The 20,169-nt window shown below is 44.2% G+C and overlaps 1 protein-coding gene across 2 annotated transcripts in view; it reads left to right on the top strand.

Annotated features, from left to right (window-relative positions):
• Positions 1 to 20,169, top strand: part of rasgrp3 (RAS guanyl releasing protein 3 (calcium and DAG-regulated)) — a 49,849-nt gene that overhangs the window by 17,058 nt on the left and 12,622 nt on the right. For both annotated transcript variants that reach the window (XM_041866643.1, XM_041866645.2), the window contains 6 exons: positions 15,175 to 15,355; positions 15,473 to 15,575; positions 17,179 to 17,241; positions 18,163 to 18,294; positions 18,427 to 18,574; positions 18,979 to 19,152. In XM_041866643.1, coding sequence (XP_041722577.1) covers positions 15,286 to 15,355; positions 15,473 to 15,575; positions 17,179 to 17,241; positions 18,163 to 18,294; positions 18,427 to 18,574; positions 18,979 to 19,152 — 690 coding nt within the window. In that variant the 5' untranslated portion in view covers positions 15,175 to 15,285. The remainder of the gene's footprint in view (positions 1 to 15,174; positions 15,356 to 15,472; positions 15,576 to 17,178; positions 17,242 to 18,162; positions 18,295 to 18,426; positions 18,575 to 18,978; positions 19,153 to 20,169) is intronic.

Genomic DNA, 20,169 nt, shown 5'->3' with positions numbered 1-20,169 from the left:
TATGACGCTACAAGCTTGGCACATCTGTATTTGGGAAGTTTCTCCCATTCTTCTCTGCAGTTCCTCTCAAGCTCAAGTCAGGTTGGATGGGGACCATCGCTGCACAGCTATTTTCAGGTCTCTCCAGAAATGTTAGATCGGGTTCAAGTCCGGGCTCTGGCTGGGCCATTCAAGGACATTCAGAGACTTACCCGAAGCCACTCCTGCATTGTCTTGGCTGTGTGCTTAGGGTCGTTGTCCTGTTGGATGGGGAACCTTTGCCCCAGTCTGAGGTCCTGAGTGCTGTGTATCAGGTTTTCATCAAGGATCTCTCTATACTTTGCTCCGTTCATCTTTCCCTTGATCCTGACTAGTTGTCCAGTCCCTGCTGCTGAAAAACATCCACAGAGCATGATGCTGCCACCACCATGCTTCACCGTAGGGATGGTGCCAGGTTTCCTCCAGACTTGATGCTTGGCATTCAGGCCAAAGAGTTCAATCTTGGTTTTATCAGACCAGAGAATCTTGTTTCTCATGGTCCGAGGGTCCTTTAGGTGCCTTTTGGCAAACTCCAAGCGGGCTGTCGTGCCTTTTACTGAAGAGTGGCTTCCGTCTGGCCACTCTACCATAAAGGCCTGATTGGTGGAGTGCTGCAGAGATGGTTGTCCTTCTGGAAGGTTCTCCCATCTCCACAGAGGAACTCTGGAGCTATGTCAGAGTGAACATCGGGTTCTTGGTCACCTCCCTGACCAAGGCCCTTCTCCCCCGATTGCTGAGTTTGGCCAGGCGGCCAGCTCTAGGAAGAGTCTTGGTGGTTCCAAACTTCTTCCATTTAAGAATGATGGAGCCCACTGTGTTCTTGGGGACCTTCAATGCTGCAGAAATGTTTTGTTTCACTTCCCAAGATCTGTTCCTTGACGCAATCCTGTCTTGGAGCTCTACAGACAATTCCTTCCACCTCATGGGTTGGGTTTTGCTCTGACCTGCACTGTCAACTGTGGGACCTTATATAGACAGGTGTGTGCCTTCACAAATCATGTCCAATCAATTGAATTTACCACAGGAAGACTCCAATCAAGTTGAAGAAACATCTAAAGGATGATCAATGGAAACAGGATGCACCTGAGCTCAATTTCAAGTCTCATAGCAAAGGGTCTGAATATTTATGTAAATAAGGTATTTCTGTTTTAGTTTTTTTATAAATATGCAACAGTTTCTAATAACCTGTTTTTACTTTGTCATTATGGGGTATTGTGTGGAGATTGATGTGGAAAAATATTAACGTAACGAAACAGAATATGGAAAAAGTCAAGGGGACTGAATACTTTCCGAATGCACTGTAGGTGGTGTCAATTAAAAAACCCATCCTGTATAGGTGATGTCAGTTAAAAACCCTGTACTCTATAGGTAATGTCAGCAGCCATTTAGTGGCACTCATTAGGGCTGCTGTAGGTAGGATTAGTAAGGCTGCAGGCCACTATTCAGGCCATTATCTGCTCAGTGATCAAAAGAAACATGTGACTGGCTGGGGCATGCATACACACACACACACACACACACACACTCTCTCTCTCTCTCTCACGCCTAATAACAAACGGCTGTGGTGGGCAGCTGCTGCTCTCTTTATGCCAAATCACTGAGCAAGGCTACAGCCATGTGTGTCTACAACAACATCTGCCCTTGCCTCATCCTCTATGTGTGCCCTGTCTGTGTCTGCTGCATGGGCTCTGTTCAAATACTCCAGGTCTGGATGCTATACCTTATCCATGTCTGCTCCTGTTTTGATGTGCGTGTGTGTGCGCCTGTGCGATCAGTGTTTGAGTGTGTGGATGTATGTGTCCGTGCGGTAGTGGGGGTGTGTGTTGGTTTTCTGAGCAGAGCTCCTTTGATTTGCTGGAGTGTGGGGTCACATGGGGGCTGTGTTACACTGCTGCAGGCTGTGTTTACAAACAGAAGGATGACCAGGGTACCGTTCTGCACTCTACCATGGGACTCCACTGCAGCCAGAAAGCCTGGAGTACTGGTCTGGTCGACTTCATCTAAGATAGTGTAGCCTTTGGGAAGAATGATCTTTGCCCTGGACTTACTAAAGGCTGACATTGTTGCCCTGCCTTTTGGGGGTAAGACTGTACATTTACGTATTAGGACGTTTTCAGTGTTTATAATATGTTCAAGACAATGGGTGAGATGCTTGTGACTGTTACCAGAGCATTTTGAAACACAGACAGAAAAGGCTTATGTAGAACCTTATCGTTCTTGTACACCAGAGCATTATGAAACACAGACAGAAAAGGCTTATGTAGAACCTTATCGTTCTTGTACATCTTACTGTTACTCTTTGCTCTTGTTTGTCTCTGTATGTAATATCTATTCATTGTTGGTGGCTAAGAGGCTGCTTGTATTGTTGTCTGACATGGGGTTTCTGTGTGCTGTTTTGTTTTTGTTAGAGGTCAACAGGGCAATGTGCTCTCGCATCTCTGCGTTAGAGTTGTGTCTGTCAGAGCAGAGGAATAGAGTGGTTATTTGATGGTGAGCTAGTGACACTAGTGGTCTGGCTACAATGTGTATGTGTGTGTGCAAACCCCAGGCTTATTGTTGAGCAGACAGTACAAGTCAAGCAAATCTGACCCCAACATGGCAGAACTGACCCCAACATGACAGAACTGACCCCAACAATGCACGGCTGTATTCAAATCAGCATGAGGGAGGAAACTTAAAATGCATCAGGGTATCCGTTCTTCTCATATGGATATTGAGGAGTAGTGGACCCTACTGCCGGTAAAGCTGATGCAGAATGAGACTGGTGGTGACTGCAATGTCTTGTCATGTTTGTTGAAAAACATGTATAAGTAGCTCATAATTCTCAGTATTATCCTATGCTTTATACAGTAGATGGAACCATGTAATAAAGACAGCATAATTCTAATACTGAGAGACAAAGGGTTAAAGCAGAGATTTGGCTTGGGGATTATCTAGGAAGAGGAAGGGATCATCGTATCTTGGCTTGGGCTCATTATTTGTGGACTGTAACCGTTAATTACACGTCCTCCAAAGAAGTATATAGAACTTTTCCTTATTCAGGTCCTTTGTCTTTTCCAGTTGACGGGTGATTATTATGTTGTTTCTGTCTGTCTCTGAACTGTGTGGCCAGAACAGAATGTACAGCAGAGAGTCATTCTGCTGACTGACGCTTCCTTCTAAAAGCTGAGGTTTGGGTTTAGATCAGGATGCTACACTGTAAAAATGTCCTGTTGTTTTTACAGTAACTTACTGGCAGCCAGTTACCTGTAAGAAAAAAAGGTAGAGTATGCTACCGTACTGTATTTTACGGTATCCAATAATGTTACTATAATTGATTTACAGTACCAAAAATGCTACTGTAGTCATTTTACGGTAACAAATACTTAGTGTAATCTTTGGTATCATTGTTTTATGCTAACTTACAGTTAACTGCACTGTTACCTGACTTAGGATTTGAACTCAGAACCTATTGGTTGGTAACTACTTGAATTTCCTGCTGCGCCACCAGGTCAGTGACAATACAAGAGACAAATAAAGTATATATACGAGAACGTGAAGATGTTATTGCTGTAAAATGACAGTATGCTGCTGTTTTCTCATAACAGTACACTCTTGTAAATTATATTGACTGTATTTTTACTGCCACTCAGTAGCCGGTAAGATATTGTAATTTTACATGCTAAGTGATGCAGTACAATCTTGTTAAATGGTGTACTGTGAGCACACTTGGGACTCAACCTCTACTGGGACTTGGTTGCCAGCAACCTGACATTTCATGCTACGCCACCATATCTGTTGGTGTGATGGAGATTGGCCATAGACTTATTGGGAAGAATACATTTCTGCACTTTGCTAAAAGTTTCCCAATATCAAGTCAATAATTTTGTGACTATCTGACAACACCAACGTAAAAATAGTAGTGCTCAAAGACACTTGACATAAAGTGTGCAAAAATACTCTGTGGATTTGAACTTGCAACGTCTAGGTGGGGAGTGCATCAGTATTTCTGCAGTGCCACCAGGTACATATTTATTACCAAGAACCTATTTTCACACACTCTCAAAAATAATGGTATGGTTACGCAACAGCGTTGTTCCCTGGGGTACGAAAAGGTCAAAGTTACACATAAGAACTCACATGGCACTGGTTATTCGGTATCTTTTTAAGTATTTGTGTGGATAGTCTATTATAATAGCACATTTTCTACCCAAAGTATTGAATATAAGATACAATTATTACTGCACTTTGAAATGTCAGTGGGGGCAATATGCTGGCGGGGCTCATTAGCGTATTTGGGGCATGGTCTAAAATATGTTGTTTTTGTACCAACCGTTAGTGGAAGTGTTGTACCAGTTGAAGTGGTTTATTGATATGTTGATGAAGGTTGAGCATCTAATTTGTTAATTTCCAGTTCTACAATCTTTGTGAGAGCTTGTGACAATGAAGAGCTGCGCTGTTAAGAGATTAATGTGCATTTCACAGTAACTTAATGGCAGCTGGTCACCAGGAAGTTACTGTTTAATTTTCAATAACTTACTGTCAGCTAGTTGCAAGTGGGTTGTTGATCAATTTGCCTATTGTTGTCATCTGAAAATTCCAGTGACGGTACAGTAAATCACTGGAAGTTACTGTAAAGTTAACAATAACTTGCTGGTTGCCAGTTAGGTAACACTAAATTCCCAGCAACTTTCTGGGAATGGTGCAGGATTGTTGCTTCGCTTTGGAACATTCTCATCACATTTAAGAAACTTGATTAAAAAAACATAATTGTTTTGGTATTTCATTAATAAAATATTTCATTAATAAAATAGAGAACATAAAATTATAGGTTTGAATCTCACTGATGCCGTGCCACAATAAAAAAGAGCTCTGCCATTGTGTCCATTTTGGCTCCAGGCATCAGCTGTTTCGTCCGGAAAATGCCTTTAAAAGCTGCATTGTCGGCTGTATAATGTGCCTTGCATTGATTCCCCACCCTAGTGTATTTCAATGTGTACATATGGGTTTGTTATTGTGTTGTTATTATGACTTCAGCCAGTAACCTCAGCCACTTCAGAGACCTGGTTGGGTTGGGTTGAGCTATTTGGATCAATACAGTGGTGGTCAGGCGATGGTGATGGTGGTTGTTGTCAAGGAGTGATTGTAGAGATGTGTGTGTGTATTGAGGTTACTTTAGAGGATTCATCCTATCCTCCTGATAATAATAAACTATAGCAAACTGTTCCATATTTCTATAGTGGTCTTAAACCTGCTATATGAAGAAACTCTTTGTCTTGAAATAGCTTGGGTTGTGATGCAAGTGACTTTGGGGTCCATATCCAAACAATCAAGTATAGCAAACAAGTCAAACATGAAAATACAAGATTAAAGCATTATATCATGAATAATATATTACCCTTTCCTGCTCCGTTTGGGCTTTTTTGCTTCTTACAGGAAGGAATTCTTCACTCACATTCACATATACAGTGAGGGAAAAAAGTATTTGATCCCCTGCTGATTTTGTACGTTTGCCCACTGACAAAGAAATTATCGGTCTATAATTTTAATAGTAGGTTAATTTGAACAGTGAGAGACAGAATAACAAAAAAAAATCCAGAAAAACGCATGTCAAAAATGTTATATATTGATTTGCATTTTAATGAGGGAAATAAGTATTTGACCCCTCTGCAAAACATGACTTAGTACTTGTTGGCAAAACCCTTCTTGGCAATCATAGAGGTCAGACGTTTCTTGTAGTTGGCCACCAGGTTGGCACACATCTCAGGAGGGATTTTGTCCCACTCCTCTTTGCAGATCTTCTCCAAGTCATTAAGGTTTCGAGGCTGACGTTTGGCAACTCGAACCTTCAGCTCCCTCCACAGATTTTCTATGGGATTAAGGACTGGAGACTGGCTAGGCCACTCCAGGACCTTAATGTGCTGCTTCTTGAGCCACTCCTTTGTTGCATTGGCCGTGTGTTTTGGGTGATTGTCATGCTGGAATACCTATCCACGACCCATTTTCAATGCCCTGGCTGAGGGAAGGAGGTTCTCACCCAAGATTTGACGGTACATGGCCCCGTCCATCGTCCCTTTGATGCGGTGAAGTTGTCCTGTCCCCTTAGCAGAAAAACACCCCCAAAGCATAATGTTTCCACCTCCATGTTTGCAGGTGGGGATGGTGTTCTTGGGGTCATAGGCAGCATTCCTCCTCCTCCAAACACGGCAAGTTGAGTTGATGCCAAAGAGCTCGATTTTGGTCTCATCTGACCACAACACTTTCACCCAGTTCTCCTCTGAATCATTCAGATGTTCATTGGCAAACTTCAGACGGGCCTGTATATGTGCTTTCTTGAGCAGAGGGACCTTGTGGGCGCTGCAGGATTTCAGTCCTTCACGGCGTAGTGTGTTACCAATTGTTTTCTTAGTGACTATGGTCCCAGCTGCCTTGAGATCATTGACAAGATCCTCCCGTGTAGTTTTGGGCTGATTCCTCACCGTTCTCATGATCATTACAACTCCACGAGGTGAGATCTTGCATGGAGCCCCAGGCCGAGGGAGATTGACAGTTCTTTTGTGTTTCTTCCGTTTGCGAATAATCGCACCAACTGTTGTCACCTTCTCACCAAGCTGCTTGGCGATGGTCTTGTAGCCCATTCCAGCCTTGTGTAGGTCTACAATCTTGTCCCTGACATCCTTGGAGAGCTCTTTGGTCTTGGCCATGGTGGAGAGTTTGGAATCTTGTTACCTGTATAAAAGACACCTGGGAGCCAGAAATCTTTCTGATTAAGAGGGGGTCAAATACTTATTTCCCTCATTAAAATGCAAATCAATTTATAACATTTTTTACATGCATTTTTCTGGATTTTGTTGTTGTTATTCTGTCTCTCACTGTTCAAATAAACCTACCATTAAAATGATAGACTGATCATTTCTTTGTCAGTGGGCAAACGTACAAAATCAGCAGGGGATCAAATACTTTTTTCCCTCACTGTACCATAGTACGTGTCCATATTGCTTCCACCTATCCGTTCCTATCAGATCTGGACAGGGGGACTAACTTAGGGGGTATAGAAGGGAGGAATTCTCTGTGGAATGAGATGCAGCCTGAGCCTCGTACCCTCCTGACCTCCTGTCATCTGGCATCTCCTTGGCTGTGTGGGGTCAAGCTGTGGAGGAATCATTGGGTGTCCCTGTGGAGAGTAGGAATGCATGATTACCACTTAACGGACAACTAATCCATTCATTGATTCATATCCCCTTAGAGTTGTGGAGGCTCAGGGCAGCAGACTCTTACATTTACATTTTAGTCATTTAGCAGACGCTCTTATCCAGAGCGACTTACAGTTAGTGAGTGCATACATTATTACTGGCCCCCCGTGGGAATCGAACCTACAACCCTGGCGTTGCAAACGCCAGGCTACCTTCTGTATTTGTGGAAGTATAAATCTGAGGTCCTATTGGATATATAAAATCAAGGTGTTGCAAACATCAGTGTTGTCATAAAGTACGTGAGTAGCCTTGCATGAGCCTTGGCAGGATGCTAGGCTCTGAAATTACACTACATGACAAAAAGTATGTGGACACCTGCTCGTCAAACATCTCATTCCAAAATCATGGGCATTAATATGGAGTTAGTCCCCCTTTTGCTGCTATAACAGCCTCCACTCTTCTGGGAAGGCTTTCCACTAGATGTTGGAACATTGCTGCGGGGACTTGCTTCCATTCAGCCACAAGAGCATTAGTGAGGTTGGGCACTGATGTTGGGCGATTAGGCCTGGCTCGCAGTCGGTGTTCCAATTCATCCTAAAGGTGTTCGATGGTATTTTGGTATTTGGTATTTTATTAGGATACCCATTAGCTGTTGCAAAAGCAGCAGCTACTCTTCCTGGGGTCCACACAAAACATGAAACATAATACAGAACATTAATAGACAAGTACAGCTCAAGGACAGAACTAAAAAAAAAATTAAAGGCACACGTAGCCTACATATCAATACATACACACAAACTATCTAGGTCAAATAGGGGAGAGGCATTGTGCCGTGAGGTGTTGCTTTATCTGTTTATTTGAGCAATATGAGATGGAATGGAGTTCCATGCAAAATAATGGCTCTATATAATATTGAACGCTTTCTTGAATTTGTTCTGGATTTGGGGACTGTGAAAAGACCCCTGGTGGCATGTCTGGTGGGGTAAGTGTGTGTGTCAGAGCTGTGTGTAAATTAACTATGCAAACAATTTGGGATTTTCAACACATTAATGTTTCTTATAAAAAGAAGAAGTGACGCAGTCAGTCTTTCCTCAACTCTTAGCCAAGAAAGACTGGCATGCATAGTATTTATATCAGCCATCTGATTACAATGAAGAGCAAGATGTGCCGCTCTGTTCTGGGCCAGCTGCAGCTTAACTAGGTCTTTCCTTGCAGCACTCGACCACACGACAGGACAATAATCAAGAGAAGACAAAACTAGTGCGTGCAGAACTTGCTTTTTGGAGTGTGGTGTCAAAAAAAGTAGAGCATCTCTTTATTATGGACAGACCTCTCCCCATCTTTCCAACCATTGAATCTATACACAGCTGCGAGCTGCCCAGTGACACAAGCCTACCAGACGAGCTAAACCACTTCTATGCTCGCTTCGAGAGGCAAACAACACTGAAGCATGCATGAGAGCACCAGCTGTTCCGGATGACTATGTAGCCGATGTGAGTAAGACTTTTAAGCAGGTCAACATTCACAAGGCCGCAGGGCCAGACGGATTATCAGGACGTGTACTCCGAGCATGTGCTGACCAACTGGCAAGTGTCTTCACCGACATTTTCATCATGTCCCTGACTGAGTCTGTAATACCAACATGTTTCAAGCAGACCACCATAGTCCCCGTGCCCAAGAACACTAAGATAACCTGCCTAAATGACTACCGACCCATAGCACTGACGTCTGTAGCCATGAAGTGCTTTGAAAGGCTGGTCATGGCTCACATCAACACCATTATCCCAGAAACCCTAGACCCGCTCCAATTTGCATACCGCCCCAACAGATCCACAGATGATGCAATCTCTATTGCACTCCACACTGCCCTTTCCCACCAGGACAAGAGGAATACCTACGTGAGAATGCTATTAATTGACTACAGCTCAGCGTTCAACACCATAGTGCCCTCAAAGCTCATCACTAAGCTAAGGATCCTGGGACTAAACACATCCCTCTGCAACTGGATCCTGGACTTCCTGACGGGCCGCCCCAGGTGGTAAGGGTAGGTAACAACACATCTGCCACGCTGATCCTCATCACGGGGGCACCTCAGGTGTGCGTGCTCAGTCCCCTCCTATACTCCCTGTTCACCCATGACTGCATGGCCAGGCACGACTCCAACACCATCATTAAGTTTGCCGACGACACAACAGTGGCAGGCCTGATCACCGACAACGATGAGACAGCCTATAGGGAGGAGGTCAGAGACCTGGCCGTGTGGTGCCAAGATAACAACCTCTCCCTCAACGTGACAAAGACAAAGGAGACGATTGTGGACTACAGGAAAAAAAAGAGGACTGAGCACGCCCCCATTCTCATCGACGGGGCTGTAGTGGAACAGGTTTCCACATCACCAACGAGCTATCATGGTCCAAACACACCAAGACAGTCGTGAAGAGGGCACGACAAAGCCTATTCCCCCTCAGGAGACTGAAAAGATTTGGCATGGGTCCTCAGCTCCTCAAAAAGTTCTACAGCTACACCATCGAGAGCATTCTGACTGGTTGCATCACCGCCTGGTATGGCAACTGCTCGACCTCCGACCGCAAGGCACTACAGAGGGTAGTGCGTACGGCCCAGTACATCACTGTGGCCAAGCTTCCTGCCATCCAGGACCTCTATACCAGGCGGTGTCAGAGGAAGGCCCTCAAAATTGTCAAAGACTCCAGCCACCCTAGTCATAGACTGTTCTCTCTGCTACAGCACGGCAAGCGGTACCGGAATGCCAAGTCTAGGTCCAAAAGGCTTCTCAACAGCTTCTACCCCCAAGCCATAAGACTCCTGAACAGCTAATCATGGCTACCCGGACTATTGCACTGCCCCCCCACCCCCCACCCCATCCTTTTACGCTGCTGCTACTCTGTTAATTATTTATGCATAGTCACTTTAACTCTACCCACATGTACATATTACCTGAACTACCTCAACTAGCCGGTGCCCCCGCACATTGACTCTGCACCGGTACCCCTCTTTTTATAGCCTCCCTACTGTTATTTTATTTTCATTCTGCTCTTTTTTTCTCAAAACTTTTTTGTTGTTGTTTTATTTTACTTTTCTATCAAAAAATAAATGCATTGTTGGTTAAGGGCTGTAAGTAAGCATTCACGGTAATGTCTACACCTGTTGTATTTGGCGCATGTGGCAAATAAAATTCGATTTGATTTGATTTGATATGTTTGGACTATGACAGTTTACAATCTAAGGTAATGCCAAGTAATTTAGTCTCCTCAACTTGTTCAACAGCCACACCATTCATTACCAGATTCAGCTGAGGTCTAGAACTTAGAGAATGATTTGTACTAAATACAATTCTCTTAGTTTTAGAGATGTTCAGGACCAGTTTATTACTGGCCACCCATTCCAAAACAGACTGCAACTCTTTGTTAAGGGTTTCAGTCACTTCATTAGCTGTGGTTGCTGATGGGGTTGAGGTCAGGTCTCTGTGCAGGCCAGTCAAGTTCTTCCACACCGATTTCGACAAAAACCATTTCTGTATGGACCTCGCTTTGTGTACAGGGGCAAACTGTTGCCACAAAGTTGGAAGCACAGAATCATCTAGAATGTCATTGTCTGCTGTAGAGTTAATATTTCCCTTCACTCAAACTAAGGGGCCTAGCCCGAACCATGAAAAACAGCCACATACCATTATTCCTCCTCCACCAAACTTTACAGTTGGCACTATGCATTGGGGTAGGTAGCGATCTCCTGGCATCCGCCAAACCCAGATTCATCCGTCAGATTGCCAGATGGTGAAGCGTGATTCATCACTCCAGAGAATGCTTTTCCACTGCTACAGTCCAATGGCGGCGAGCTTTACACCACTCCAGCCGACGCTTGGCATTGCCCATGGTGATCTTAGGCTTTTGTGCGGCTGCTCGGCCATGGAAATCCATTTCATGAAGCTCCCGACGAACAGATCTTGTGCTGATGTTGCTTCCAGAGGCAGTTTGGAACTTGGTAGTAAGTGTTGCAACTGAGGACAGACGCGGGACGCGCTTCAGCACTCGGCGGTCCTGTTCTGTGAGCTTGTGTGGCCTACCACTTTGCGGCTGAGCCGTTGTTGATCCTAGACGTTTCCACTTCACTATAACAGCATTTATTGTTGACCAGGGCAGCTCTAGCGCGGCAGAAATATGACGAACGGACTTGTTGGAAAGGTGGCATCCTATGACGGTGCCACGTTGAAAGTCACTGAGCTTTTCAGTAAGGCCATTCTACTGACAATGTTTGTCTATGGGGATTGCATGGCTGTGTGCTCAATTTTATACACCTGTCAGCAACGGATGTGGCTGAAATTGCCGAATCCACTAATTTGAAGAGGTGTCCACATACTTTTGTGTATATATAATGTACATTGACCCAACGTGGAATAGATGTTGACTTGACATCTGTGTCCAGTGGGAGGTCATGTGGTCCTCTAGCTCAGTTGGTAGAGCATGGTGCTTGCAACGGCAGTATTGTGGGTTTGATTCCCGGGGCCACCTGTCCGTAAAATGTATGCAAGCATGACTGTAAGTCGCTTTGGATAAAAGCGTCTGCTAAATGGCATATAATATAATCATATAATGTTATGTTTCTGGAAAAACATGTATTTTCCACTTGACAGGTGATTATGTTGGTTCTGTCTGTCTCGGCACTGTGTGGTCAGAACAGAATGTACAGCAGAGAGTAATTCTGCTGACTGACGCTTCCTTCTAAAAGCTGAGGTTTGGTTTATGTCAGGACACTACCGTACAACTCTGTGTTTACAACCGTTTTGACCAATAAGCTCATCGCATGCTTTGGAAGGTTTTCTGAAGTTGACATTGTGAACTTCAACTCAGAGTCACAGATGAGCACAAAATTTATGGTCAATCTGAAGTCAGAGCTGTAGCTGAGTTGTAGACCTTTGGTTGTTCATTTATCAGTGCCCCTCTCAACTTATTGAAGTGTGACCCTCCAAGGCTGCATGGCTTTTGGCATTTATCTGGACGCTGGCTCTGTGCCCAGCTGTAGAGGGGCAAACTGTGTGACTGACTGCACAGGGAATTTGAGGTTTAATACCCAGAATAAGAGGTAGAAATCTTCTCTGCACAAAAACAGAGGATTTTAGACTGATTGTTATGGCTTTCGTAGTTGCTTCAATACATACAAGTCCATGTAGTGGAGATCATGTTGCAAATCATGATGGAAAACAGTTGTGCATTAGAAAGATCTTATCTGTTAGGAGTGCTGCTGTTAGGGCCTTCAACCCTTATTAATAGACTGTGATTGCTTGAGCTAAACAAGCTTGGGCATATCTGCCATGGTGTCCATTATGGCACTAGGCATCAGCTGTTTCGTTTCAGTGCAATGATAGACTATTGGCTAGGGAATAACGTAACAGATACACACATCATTTCCACTGAGTTGAATGTTGATCAAATCTTCCTCATGCATTTGCTCTTCCCTCTGCATAGACTATTGACATACATCGAGTGTGTTAAACATTAGGAACACCTTCCAAATATTAAATTGCACCCCCTTTTGCCCTCAGAACAGCCTCAATTCGTGAGGGCATGGACAAGATATCGAAAGCATTTCTCAGGGATGCTGGCCCATGTTGACTCCAATGCTTCCCACAGTTGTGTCAAGTTGGCTGGATATCCTTTTAGTGGTGGACCGTTCTTGATACACACAGGAAACTGTTGAGCGTAAAAAACCCAGCAGCGTTGCAGTTCTTGACACACTCAAACCGGTGCACCTGGCACCTACTACCATACCCCGTACAAAGGCACTTAAATATTTTGTCTTGCCCATTCACCCTCTGAATGGCACACATACACAATCCATGTCTCAATTGTCTCAAGGCTTAAAAATCCTTATCTAACCTGTCTCCTCCCCTTCATCTACACTGTTGAAGTGGATTTAACAAGTGACATCAATAAGGGATCATAGCTTTCACCTGGATTCACCTGGTCAGTCTATGTCATGGAAAGAGCAGGTATTCTCAGTGTATTTGTGTATTTATCAATTTATCAATACACATACAGTATGTGTACATCAGTTTGTTATATTTCAAATGCATCTCAAAATGTGATAGGTGGGAGGCTTGAGATAGGATTGAAGTAGATAGCTGGACATGAATCTGCATGGCAGAGTTAATACATTTTTGGGTACTATGCCTTGATTTATGTTTGTCCCGAGCATTAATTAAGGCCTAGATTCAAATCGATCAAGCGTGAACTGGCGATAATCGACACCCACAAAGCTGATGTTTTGGAGGTGTAACTGTGTTTGAGCTGTGAAATCTGTGAGCAGCTACTCTTGATCATTGCCACACCCGTCCCACTCTCAGGCTATATAGAAATAATGACGCTCAAATTGAAAATCATTCAACTAAATAATGAGGATTTCTATCATCCTAATCGAGGTCCAGATTACATCTCACATTCCAGTGTTCCAACTTGTAAACAAGGTTGCATGGGATTTCTCTTATTGCGACTCATTGCAGCCAATGGCAATGTCCGCTTTAGGTATAATGCCAGGAGCCGCTTGTGGATTTGACAGCTCTAATGCAGTCCCACCTCCGACACCACCAAAACAACCACTATGCAGATATCGGCTAAAGCGGATCTGATTGAATAGAGCCCTAAGAAAGGTTGCCTTCAGTCAAGGTCATGGACGTCATTCATTTTAACACTAACAAATATGAATCAGACCTGAAGGACACATACTAGTCAGTATGGTAACACATCCATTCTATGTCCATCATCTAAGATATTATCAAATCCGTCTGCAGATAGAGAGAGCTCACTAATCTCCTTACAGTCAAGGGACAAGGCCTTGATTAATTTCCAGAAAAAGCATGTGCACACGCATGCACGCACACACACACACATGCAGAAACGCACACACACACACACGCACATGCATGCACACATACACACACACTCTCCTGACCCTAACCCCCACCAATTGCCCTAGTTCTGATATTGACATAAGTGTCGCACAATCAATTACAAGGTTTGTGGATGACGTCTTGTATGCGCCTCACGAAGGTGACGGCAACAGATTACACACAAAGCCATTAACAAGTTCCAAATCAACAGGGACTTGGTCCCCTGCTCCCACAATGCACCTCTAATCCTTATTCAGTGGTTGATGATTTGTTTGGCTTCGAGGCTTAGGCCAATCTCAACCAATCTCAAACAGCCACGGTTTCCAAAACAACCGACCAAACCTCCCGATGACGCCTTCTCTGATGTCATCACTACAGACAACTCGCTCTGCTATTTCAACCTTTATTGTTGTGTCGTAAAATCTAAAACCCTAGAATAACATCCTGAAATGACCTTGTCTGTACTTAACTTACTTTGTGTTGGCATCAGTGGTGATATTGTATGAACTGACAATCACTGATATTCACCAGACAGAGCGAGAGAGACCACTGTATCCAGTCCCATTGTAGACAGATGTAGTCTTGTCCAGCTCACTGGGCCAGAAATTATGCAATTTGTATGGAATCATGAGCTGTTTCAGTGGTACCACACACTGAGCACATCGAAAAGTCATTAAAAATTGATGGCTGCCATGGGAGTTCTCAGAAGATGGCCCCACTCCTGCAGATGTGGGGATCAGAAACGTGCTGTGGGAGATGGTGGGGGAGGGAGAAAAGGAGCATGATGCTGGAGGAATGCACTGAACTGGCTATCACCTCTTTTCACTAGCCACTGTAGTTTATTGCAAAACCTAGTATAGCATCCATTTAGTGATAGTATGTATTGTAAAAGGAAATACGCCTGGTGAATTTAGTATGTGTCCACACAGTTAGAACACCTATTACAATTGTGTGCTTTAGGAATAAACAACATCCACATCCGTATCTGCATGTGTTTACAAGAATCTTAAAAAGAGATATAAGCAATGTTTGTTTAGTGTAAGCTGACATCTAGATGCATCCCTGTGTCTTCTCTCCTCATAGAGAGCTCCTAAGCAGGCTTTGACCCCTGACCTTCAGGTGTGGAGGTGTACCATGTGTTCTCCCGCTCCGGGGGAGTGAACCCGTATCTGTGAGGAGTCATCCCGCGGAACCATGGGATCATCAACGCTGGGGAAGGCAGCCCCCCTCAACACGTTACTGGATGCCTGCATCCAGGCTTTTGGTGAGTGACCAATCACAGAAACACAGTGGGGAAGCTATCTCAGTGGTGTGTGATGTGATCCATAGAGATATAGATACTGTAGGTGTTCCTCTTCTATGGTGTGATCACTCTCCACAGATGACAATGGGGAGTTGCAGTCCAACCAGCTCCCGCGCACCCTGCTGCTGATGCACCGCTGGTATGTCACGTCCAAAGAGCTGGCTGGGAAGCTGCTCATGATATATCCTTCCATGTGGATTCACACCAGAACAACAAAGAACAATGGTCATGTGCCATTTAGAGCCTTTCTGGTAGTGTTTAGATATGGCAGAGTATACAATATGGACGCTATGGAATGCTGTGTTCCCTGTCTGTGCCAAATGTATTTTCTGGGTGGTGAGACACTGACTAACCCTGACCGACTTTTCCTGAGTATACAAACTCTCTTTGTGTCATTTCTAGCAACAAATTATTATTGGTTGATCGCACAGCTCTGGGTTAATGCAGATTGTCCTATCAAAACATCAGGAAGAATTAGACATGTTCCTTAAGTGCAAATGCATTTGAGAGCAATGTTAGAGATAAAGAACCGCTTCAAAAGAAATGCAACTTGGATTGAATCTATACCTAATAGCGTTCCATTTCTCTATATGATTTCTATCAGTTAGCAGCGTTCTGGACGGTGTTTTCCTGGAGACTCCATACCACTAAGTGGTTTGATGTCGCGTGCATCTTCTTCAGACGAGCACTCAACAGGGGACGGCATATTCTCAGAACTCTTTGCTTCCATCATACATCATGACCCTGAGATATTACTCTGCCTGGCGTCAGGCCTCTCCACTGATGACCGATTAACCAATCTTTTCCCTGCTGTTGGTTGGAGTAATGGCTGTGGTGCTCCAGATGGAAGTTGCCCCTAACCGCAGGTCTAGAATCAGACTAGATAACCCAACCTCCAGTCCTGATCCTAAAAATATGTGACCCAGGACCAGTTTGTGGCAAATTCTACATTTTCCATGCAGTATGAAGCTGCTTCAGATGAGAGCCAGAGCAGACAGCCTCTTCCATGTGACAGAATACAAAGGCACTATTCTGCCCTTACTCTCACTTTTTGCTTTTGCTTTAACCCAACAAAATATACAGTACTTATCTTTGTCCTTCAGTACTTAATATACAGTAATTATGTATATTATGGACTCACCCTATTGTTTGTGAGTTAGCCCATGAGAATATTTCTTCAGTCTTCTTGAGAGAAGGAGAGACCAATTGATTATGTGTGTTTTTCACAGTCATGTATACATCCAATAAGCATCCATCGTGACCCTCCATGCTGGGAGAGTTCCAAAGTACCACAGTGAAGGCAGGGGTTTGTCTGCTCTACTGCATGCTTGTGACTGGATCCTGGGCAGAGAAACAGCTGTGTTCCTTTGAAGGTGATAGCAGACAGGCTACGTTGCAGACATGGCTCCCTGCCCATGGCCTCTCCAAAGCTACTTCTAAGATCTATATTTCAATGGTTCGAGGTAGGAAAACTTTGGCCCAGTAACAGTTATTTAGAGAATGCACACATGCAGTGGTGGAGAGGTTCATCACATGGCCTCACCTTCCATTGTTTTTACTTCCAGATACTGGGCATTCCTCTCTGAACACTTTAGTTATTCTTCATGAGAGGAGACCTTTTGTCCAACTAATAAATGTACAGCTGTTTCTCGTGAAATATGTTTTATTGTTGTGTTTTTTGGGAGGGGTGGGGGGTTGTTGGAAATGGGGAATGGTGTCCATTTGTAATGGGGCTTCGGGCAATGTCTCCAAAAAGTGCTAAACTGTCCTTGACACAACCCCACGTACCGTGACTGCCAGGGAGATGAGTGCCAAAGAACGAGACTGAAGATCTGCTATTTAATGAGGTAAAAAAAACACTACTACATACCCAGAAGTTTCTGAGCTCTTTAGTATTGAAGATGTTTTTTATTGCTAGGCAACCCGCCCCCTCGGCTGAAAATGTTGTGCGGGTTGTGTGCTCCTCTCTCGGGGCTCTGTGACTGACTGGCTGGTACAATGAGGGATGCGATGATGTCATTGGAAGTGACAGCCAGTGGCTGTCCTCATGAGATGTGGGCCACTGCCAGCCATCTGAAGTGGAGATATTGTTTGGGGGAAAAGCATTCTATGACTAAGGAGTCTTGTGATCCATTACTTACCCAGAAAAGTCCTCAGGCAATCTGTAACAGCATACTCAGACCCTCATTTCACTGGTAAACCCCTTTAAAGCAATTCTCCACCAATGTCTGCCAATCCATTACATCTGTCCTACTATTCTGTGTGCAACCTTGATATGAAATTAAAAGACTAAGTAAATAATCTGAATTTAATGTTAACTACTGTAACGAGGGGCCAGTCTAAAGTTCATGCTATTTTGCAGTTAATTTTAATCTGAAGTGGTAATAACACAATGGCCATTCACTTGTTAAAGGAGCATAATGCTATTGGTTCTCTGTATTCATTTGTTGTTTCCAGATTAAGAAAACATGATTTGTTGGGTTGGTAAAAATCTAGGCCATGTTTATGACTATGTTTGCTGGACTTGCCGATCTCGCCATATCACACTACAAATCACTGCGCAAGGAGCCCCCAGCAGTCCTTGTGCAGAGTCAGTGTGTGCCTTTGCCCTCTGAGACTATGATATCATTGTGAATCATTCATTTATAACAGGCACTACTGCTTGGGGCTACACACTATGATGTTCAGCCATAATGTACACATGCAAACAAACAGTCAACATTTTATATATGTTAAATCAGCCATTCTGCTGTGCTGTGTGTTCTCAGGTACTGGATTACGGTGTTCCCTGCAGAGTTTAATCTGGACCTGGGCCTTATCCACCTCACTGAGGAGTTCAGAGATGTGGCGGCTCAGCTGGGCTGTGAGGAACACTTCAAACTCATTGACATCTCCACCATGTGAGGGACTACCCAAGGACGGGCGGACACACACACACACACACACACACACACACACACACACACACACACACACACACACACACACAGACACAGACACAGTTTCAACAGATTGTATGTATTTCTTTCTAGTCCATCATATGACTGGATGAGAAAGCTGACCCAGAGGAAGAAGCAAGCCAAGAAGGGCAAAGCCTCACTCCTCTTTGACCACCTAGAGCCCATGGAGCTGGCTGAACACCTCACGTTCCTGGAGTACAAGTCCATCAGGAGGATATCAGTGAGTGTCCCTGGTGGAAAAAGACACTTGCCCTGAGAACCGATCCACCTGCTGGGGTCCTTTCATCCCTATCTAACCCCTGTGTGTGACATTCCTCAAGACTCTTTCCAAGAGTACTTTTTCCACAGAACTCTTTTTAGCCCCTCTAGTACTGTTACTAAGTACAAGAACAAAGCTTTGGCTGTCAACTAACCTCGTCCCCAGGCTTATTGCGCACCACCACAGTGTATGTTCTTAGATACGTTTGCTCTACATTTCAGTTAGTTTGATTTGCTGGGTAGTTTACTTGTAAATTCACCAGCAATGTAAGGCACAGTATATGCCAATGACGTCTTTGTAATCTACTCAGCCGACTGTACATGCCATGTACACTAACTCTCCCTTTCTCCAACCCCCAAACCCAGTTCACAGACTACCAAAGCTATGTAATGCACGGATGTCTGGTGGACAACCCAACGCTGGAGCGCTCCATCGCCCTGTTTAACGGAGTGTCCCAGTGGGTTCAGCTCATGGTGCTCAGTAAGCTGACACCACAACACCGCGCTGAGGTCATCACCAAATACATTAACGTGGCCCAGGTAGGAAGAGAGGAAGAGAGCACTTCCTAGTTGTAGGTTTGATGGTAACACTTTACATTACAGTGCCCTTATTACTTTGTAATTATTTCTGTGTACCAAGTATTGTTACTTACCCCGTATTTAGGGTTAGGGTTAGGGCAACGGTTGAATTGGGAATAAAGATGCAGGGAGCATAAAGAGTGTATGTGGAAGACGTGTCCATTATGTATAAGCACAGCATTGTCTTACGTCAGGTGGTGTCACTCTTACGCGACACTCGTCCCTCAACCGAGATTCGTGCTCATGCATTTCCCTGTTGAACTGCCCAAGAGGCCTGTCATGACGCAGTGTGATTTACTACAGCCTCCTCAAAATGAAACGACCAACTAAATGATAACAATCATTTAAATAAATAAAACTATCTGTGGAGTCGTATAGGACAGTGCCATAAGAGGGCCCTAAAGGGTTCAAATTGGACATTTGTTAAAGTCTGCTCCTTCATATTACCACAGCGTTTATCCGTGAGTGGGTGGGGTTCTTCCCTCTCGATCTCTCTCTCGCTCTTTTTCTATCCCTGTCTCCCTCTCTCTCGCTCTCTCTGACAGCTGGGGCGTTGCTGGTTCACGCTTATTCACTCACCCCACCTCTCCACTTACATTCTATATTCCATAACTTCTCACAATTTCATTTGTCTGATGAGCTACAACCTGCCCACTCTGACACAAGCAACTGTAAAGGAGGTTGGGGCAATTTTTTGAGGCATACATTTTCATTAAAAGTACGATACTGTAACTCTTGACATAAATAGGGGGTTTCTTTTGCCTCCATGTGCAGAACCTCTCTCATTATAAGTACATGAACACCCTGAAGGAGAAGGAACAACAGAGGAAGCTAGAGGGACTCATGGTTCAATATGAAACATGTACCGTATATTAATCAGACAGTTAGCTGAGCCTGACTTGCATTAAATCATCTGTATCAATGGAGCTGGAACATTGTCAATTAGATCACAAACACCCTCTGCTCATTAAAAGCTAC

Source organism: Coregonus clupeaformis, chromosome 37 (genome assembly GCF_020615455.1).
Source record: "Coregonus clupeaformis isolate EN_2021a chromosome 37, ASM2061545v1, whole genome shotgun sequence".
NCBI lineage: Eukaryota > Metazoa > Chordata > Actinopteri > Salmoniformes > Salmonidae > Coregonus > Coregonus clupeaformis.
Note: the sequence above shows the minus strand (reverse complement) of the source record. Positions and strands in the feature narration are given on the sequence as shown.